The 6,735-nt window shown below is 43.7% G+C and overlaps 1 protein-coding gene across 1 annotated transcript; it reads right to left on the reverse strand.

The window, feature by feature from the left end:
- Nucleotides 1-512: 512 nt before the first annotated feature.
- LOC143856601 (uncharacterized) lies at nucleotides 513-6,447 on the reverse strand. The gene is made up of 2 exons (XM_077366864.1): nucleotides 5,894-6,447; nucleotides 513-1,572 (listed from the first exon to the last, which is right to left on the reverse strand). The coding sequence occupies exon 2, from the start codon at nucleotides 1,560-1,562 to the stop codon at nucleotides 735-737; it is 828 nt and encodes a 275-aa protein (XP_077222979.1). The 5' UTR covers nucleotides 1,563-1,572; nucleotides 5,894-6,447; the 3' UTR covers nucleotides 513-734.
- Nucleotides 6,448-6,735: the final 288 nt, after the last annotated feature.

Below are 6,735 nucleotides of genomic sequence, written 5' to 3' on the forward strand. Positions count from 1 at the left end.
ATTTGAAAACATTATGATTCAGATTTGACATCTGCTTCGATATTTCACTAATTGGTTCCACTAATTGATGACCTTCTTGAACTTCTTTGTATAGAATTCCATGTCTACATGATGAAGTTGACAATCAAAGCCCGGGATTGAAAAAGGCTGGCTCAACTCATGCCCCTTGCATAATGTTTGTGTCTTATATATTTGTTCTCTCAATCTCTTATCTCTTAGACCTCGTCCTAGGTGCGAATTTATGTTGGACGATCTCTTCTATCGTGAATTCTCAAAGTAGGTTTACTAGTTCTTTGCTCTCCATAGAGGATAGGATATTTCCAATTAGTATTTTCTAAGCTAAGGTTTTAGTGCCGATATTTACTACTTCAATTTCTTCTTTAAAAGGCTGGGCTCGGCGCTCATCCCCTTGTTTGAGTAATCATTTTATTTCAAGGGGAGTTTCGTCGGCCTCCTCATGCGAGGAAGGATTGTTAATTTATGTTATTTTATCAGAAGCATACACAAGAATATACTCGAAACTGAAACTTTTATTAATTGATCAGAAAAATTACATCGACCATAGCATAGATCAAAGACTTGTCCTGAACAGGCTCAGGAACAAATGACTAGGACTGTAGAAATAAAACTAGCAACTGACACTTTTTACTTGCAAAGAAAAAAGAGACTCATAAGACTGACTGACTTTATTTGGACTTGACACCAACACCTGAGAAACCATGAAGGATGAAGCTTCAACTGAAAAAACTTTCTTCAACTGCAACACTCTGGCTTTGAGGATCAACAACTGCTTCTTCTCTAACTGTTGCGACTTCTAGCTCAAGATATTCTGGCAAATTCTTCTCTGGCTCTGAACCTTCTAGCAATGTCACAGACACTTCCTCCTTTCCCCCTTTCCATGGATGAGAATGGTAAGGTGGGTCAAAGGCCCGAATGGTGGTTATGAGGGTGGATGGATCAAACTCTTGGTGAACAATTGAGATGGTGCTGACATGGGTGGAGGCTGTGTCTGAATGATTGGGTAGAGGATTTTGAATGACAATAAGTGTCTTCTCATCAAGGAAATCTTGGATAGCATGCTTCAAGGCCAAGCATCGATCGGTGGTATGGCCACGACCTTGGTGATATTGGCAATACTCGCTCTCATTGTAGGTCTTAGGAAGTGGATTAGGAATAGGTTTCGGTTCTAAAGGGGTCAACCATCCCTTCGTGATCAACTTCTTGAGGATATTGGATGGTGAGGTCGGTAGCCAAGTGAATTCTCTTTTCTGCTTTTGGGCTCGTTTCTTCTTCCACTGATTAGTCCTGTAAACTTGATTGGGGAATCCAACTTTCTCTACTCCTTTAACCGTAGGGAGATTCCTGATATCTTTACAGTATGGAATAGGTTCAGAATTTGGACCAAAATCCACAGTGTCTTCAGTCATGCTATTGACGTGTTCAACACTTGCGGTTTGTATCAGGTTTTTCACTTGCTTGACTTCGTGAGTTAACGTGACCATCTGCTGAGAGAGGTCCATCACCAATTCTTCAATTGTGGGTTTCTGAAGTGATTCTGCCATCTGAACGGAGCTGAAGTTTCACAGAAATGTGAGAAAATCCTCTCAAGGAAGCAACAAACACCAGATTCAGTTTGATTCCTAAGACGCATTTTGTCCTTTAAGCAAACCAAGATTAACAGCTTCACGACTCTAACTGGTTCAGCCTCAAAGAGAATGCACGGGTGAGACACAAGGTGACACAGATGCAAGATGTAACAGATAGTGGAGTTCGGGACAGAAGACAAGGTACGACCAATACAAGGGATGCCCCTAGTGCAAAGTATGATCATTATCGTGCAACCAATGGGGTCTAGGATAAAGAATATAACCAACTTCGAGAATAAGAGAAGTAGGGCCCTCGGAGAGAATGGACTTCGAACAGATGCCCCTAGTATGAAAGGATTGGAGTTATAGGGGTTTATAGATGAACTTTGATGAGATGCCTCTAGTTCAAAGAGCATGAAATTTTGAAAATGAGCTTGAAGAAGATGCCCCTAGTCTAAAGGAGAGATGAAGTCCTAAATTAGGGCTATGAGATGAATCATGAAAGTGAACCCTAATCTAAAGGATATCAACTCACGATCAATGAATCGTTGATCAATGAGAGATGGGATTTCATAGATCTAAGAGCGACGAGATTATTATCCCAACCTCAAAGGCATTTTCTTTTTGTGCTTTATTTGGAGGACGCAATTCCTAACCCTTAATCTAGCGGAACCAAGTGGTTTGGTTCATGACTTTGTTCGTGTTCCTAAGACCAATCGTAGCCATTGGAAGATGGACTACGGCCTAATCTAGACACAGAGGGGTAGGATTTCCTAATCTAGGCTCACACACATGTAAGGTACGCATGTTCGTGCTATATGCATGTGTGGGGTAATCTAGGGGTAAGGCCAAGAGTTCCCTTAGCGCGAATCCGTGTTCGATATACTCTACCGGTGTCCAGAGTAGTAGTACGTGAACCAACAGATCCGTTTACGCACCATAAAGGTACTAGGCTAAGAGTGGAATGCTTCTCTAACACAGAGGCACCGGGTCATGACCTCCCAGTCAACCATGCTAGATAACATTCCGGGTTCCTAAAATAGGACGTGTGTGAATGTGATATACAATGGTGTAAATGCAAGTGATGTAAGTGTGTGCAATTTGGGGATTCGCATCTAATGCCCTCAAGTCCTTTAATTAATCTTTTGAAGGTTCAGGTGATGGATTATTTAAGTAAGCAAACAACCATTTTTTTTGTACTTTTTGTTTTTTGAATTTTTGAGTTTTTGAATTTTTTTTGTGTGTTTTGGTTCACATTTTCCCCCTTTAGTGATAACCTAAATGACTAAAGCTTCTAAAAGTTATGAAGTTAGGTAATTTCATCCCCAGCAGAGTCGTCAATCTGTGGATCCCGTCCCGAGGGGGTGGTCCCACTAGGGTGTGTGTTTTTATGATGATAGCGCCTTTGTCCATTGGATTTGAATATGATTGCTTTTTTCATAAATTTAAGATAAAAGTCCTAACTTCACGAAAGAAGCAACTGACCAGAGTCGCCACCTAGATTAGGGATCTAGGACCCATGATTAACTCTGTTAATTTGGTCTACGTTTTGAGTTCTGGGTAAGTTACCTGGTTACGAAGTCGGAAGGTGTACCGCACGAGGTGTACAGCACCGAACTTGCCTAACTTTTGAAAGCTTTAATTATTCAGGTTTAACTAAGGGGGTGAATGTGAATTTTATTTTAGAAATCTAAACATTACTAATGATTTAGCCGTTCACAGTTTAGACTCATGCGGGCCAGGAGTGCATCCTACATGCAACTACATGCCTACGTGCCTATGTGATTGTTTTGAGATTGATAAGATTTGACTTGAGTTGATTTTGATTAATTGATTTGAAGTGAAGTGACCTACGCTATATGAACCTAGATCTAATGCAATGGACCTAAGTTGCATCTTAGCATTTCTGTGAGAACTTGGATTCAAAAGTTCCATTGGGGAACCTAGAGTGCCACTTCTAAGTTTTCCAATCCTAGAACCTAAAACTTAAGAATTTGGAGGTTTAGATTTTGAATTGAAGTTTTCCAATTTGATGTAAGTTCTTAGATTCTTTAAGGTTTTTTTTTTTTATTCCAAAGAGTTCCAAGTTTAACAAAGTAACTAAGCATGCAAAAACCAAAGCAACACAACTAGCAAGATGGCTAAACATGTGATTTCTAAGCATATGATGAGGACAAATAATAAATAAAGAAATCTAAATATGCAATTAATCATGCGACTAAACACAATGAAACATCTAACATGCAAAAATGGTTTAAGGAAAAGGAAAGGGTAAAAAAGGGAATGGAAGAGATGAAGAAGGGTGTCGAAAAATGGAAGAGACAGAAGAAAGGAGCGGAAAGGTGCGGAAAGGTGCGGGTTTAGGGTGCGGGTTAGGATGCGGATTCAGGGTGTGGGTTACGGCTAGGCTGCGTGGGCTTCAATGGTTTATTGGGGCAGATGGGTTGGGCTGGTTGGGTTGAGTTCGGTTGTGAACCCAAGTGGGATTGGGGTTCGGGTGTGGGGTTGGGTAAAGTTGGGTTGGGTTCGGATTTGGGTGGAGTGTGTGAGATGTGATGGGTTGGGCGTGGGTTGAGTCAAGTAGGATTGGGCATGAGATGAGTCGGGTCAGGTTGGGTTGGGTGTAGGATGCGGGTTTTGGGGTGCGGCTTTGAGTTGGCTGAAAGCCCTTGGCTGTGGGTTAGGCCGAATGAGCCATGGGTTAAGCTAGGTTGAGTGACCTCAGGTTTGATCCACAATGATCATACCTGAGTTGACATGCATGTATAGTGCAAATGAAGCATGTCTGGAATCCAGAAGTTTTACATTTTAAACTATTCCCATGCATGCATATTATACACTACACATGCATTCATATTTGTCTAGAGTAAACCTTCACTAATGCATTCAAACTCATCATTTCAGAAAAGCTTGCTCTCGGTTACACCAGGTGGTTTTAGTCAAGACTTACACTAAGCTGGGCCTGTGTTGAGTCAGGGTGCAACTCAGGGTAGGATGAGTTAGGATCAATTCAAAGTGCGACTCGGATGAATTCAGGGTGCGACTCGGGTCAGTTTGGGGTGCGACTCGGGTTGGGTTGGGTGGGGTGGGGTGTGGGGTTGGGTTAAGTTGGGTTGGGGTATGGGGTTGGCCTGGGTTTGGTCGAGTTGGGTTAGATTGGGTCAAGGGGTTGGGTGTGGGTTCGGGTGTGGGTTAGGGTGCTGTTTGGGGGTTGGGTTTGGGTGTGGGGTTGGGCATGGGTTGGGTTTGGGGTGGGGCATGGGTTGGGTTTGGGGTGTGGGGTTGGGTCGGGCATGGGTCCATGGGTTAGGTTTGGGCATGGGTTGGGGTGGAGTGTGGGGTTGGGTTAAGTCGGGTTGGGGTATGGGGTTGGGTTAAGTCGGGTTGGGGTATGGGGTTGGGCTGGGTTTGGTCGAGTTGGGTTAGATTGGGCAAAGGGGTTGGGTGTGGGTTTGGGTGCTGTTTGGGGGGTTGGGTTTGGGTTTGGGGTTGGGCATGGGTTAGGTTTGGGGTGGGGCATGGGTTGGGTTTGGGGTGTGGGGTTGGGTCGGGCATGGGTCCATGGGTTAGGTTTGGGCGTGGGTTGGGGTGGAGTGTGGGGTTGGGTTAAGTCGGGTTGAGGTATGGGGTTGGGCTGGGTTTGGTCGAGTTGGGTTAGATTGGGTCAAGGGGTTGGGTGTGGGTTAGGGTACTGTTTGGGGGGTTGGGTTTGGGTTTGGGGTTGGGCATGGGTTGGGTTTGGGGTGGGGCATGGGTCAAGGCTGGATGAGCCAAGAATTCGGGCGAAGACCATGGGTTTGGGTTAAGGCCAGATAGGCCGCGGGTTTTCGGTTCGGGTTCGGAATTTGGATACGGCTTAGGGGCAAATGAGTCGGGTCTAAGTTGGGGGCGAACCCGAGACTAGCCAGGGTCTAACTAGGGGCTAACCAGGGGCAAGTAGGGTGTAACCAGCAGGGAACCAAGATGAACCAAGGGCTAAGCAGGGTGTAACCCAAGTTGGGTTGGGGTGCAGGGGTAGACCGAATAGGAATAGGCCGGAGGAAACCAGATTTGTCTTGAAGATGAGGTTTGGATTGAGAAATACAAACAGTTCTAAGATGCAAGCTACTATTAATTAACATGCAAACAAAATTTAATATGCAAGCTTCTTGTAAACTACATGGGGAGGGGCCTCAATATGCTAACGAGTACGACTTGGGTTTACAAAACAGTATGAACATGGACCTTAATGTGCGAGTTGTGATTTGTAAGCATAAATCCAAAGGATGCCTTATTCTAGCATGAAGAATTAAATGACAAATGCCTACGTCTTCTGCGATAACTGATGTTGATCCTCTTCGTTCTCCTTGATTATGATCTCCCGAGCTTTCGATTAGATCCTTGTTGTAATTGAACCCCCCTAGGATATTTGATCAAATTGACCACCAAATTGATAAAGTGACGAGATGAGCCTCCGCCCGAACGGTTAGATCAAAGATTCGGAAAGGCAAAAGTGGTTTGGGTTTGATTAAATAGGTGATGGAATGGATGGGATCTACATGGGTGTGGTCATGATGGTAGGTGGTTGGTTGTGCATAGGAATATGGGTGCAGTGATATGGAGTATATGAATGTATGGGGTGTATGGATAATAGGAGGTCTGATGAGGGCTTGAGAGTGAATATGAAATGGGATAATGGGTTCGGATATGGGGCTTAATGGAGTAGTACAATTTGGAGGTTGTAATCTAATGAGTGTTGGAGGAAGGTGATGGGGATGGGGACACGGCTAAAGAGATGGGGGTTGGACCATAGTGGCCGCACGGCTACGGAAAGGGGAAAGGCAATTCTTTGGAGAAGGAAGCTAGGAAGTATTCGTCTCTGTTCTTCTTCTTGGGGAGGTATTTATAGGTGTTGGGGGTGCAAGAATTACTAAGTTTAGAGTGTTGGAAAATCAAGGGGGGAGATTAAAAGATGGAACATTAGAAACAAATCAAAGGAGAGATGAGAAAATACCTAGAATTTTCTTTTTCTTTCATAACAGGATATCTTTGAAGAAAAGCAAATCACGCCCAATTTGGGCGTGCAATTGGAGTTTTAGAAAGCCTTTGATTGGTTTCTTTGTATAGAATATTCTAGCTTTATTAGAATTGGTAATATTGACTAGCTTTC

Source organism: Tasmannia lanceolata, unplaced genomic scaffold (assembly GCF_043159265.1).
Source record: "Tasmannia lanceolata isolate RefF3 unplaced genomic scaffold, GAP_Taslan_0.1 ptg000023l, whole genome shotgun sequence".
NCBI classification, from domain to species: domain Eukaryota; kingdom Viridiplantae; phylum Streptophyta; class Magnoliopsida; order Canellales; family Winteraceae; genus Tasmannia; species Tasmannia lanceolata.

Coding starts and splice junctions, on each gene's coding strand:
- LOC143856601 (XM_077366864.1), bottom strand. CDS start 1,562: ATGGCAGAATCACTTCAGAAACCCACAATTGAAGAATTGGTGATGGAC.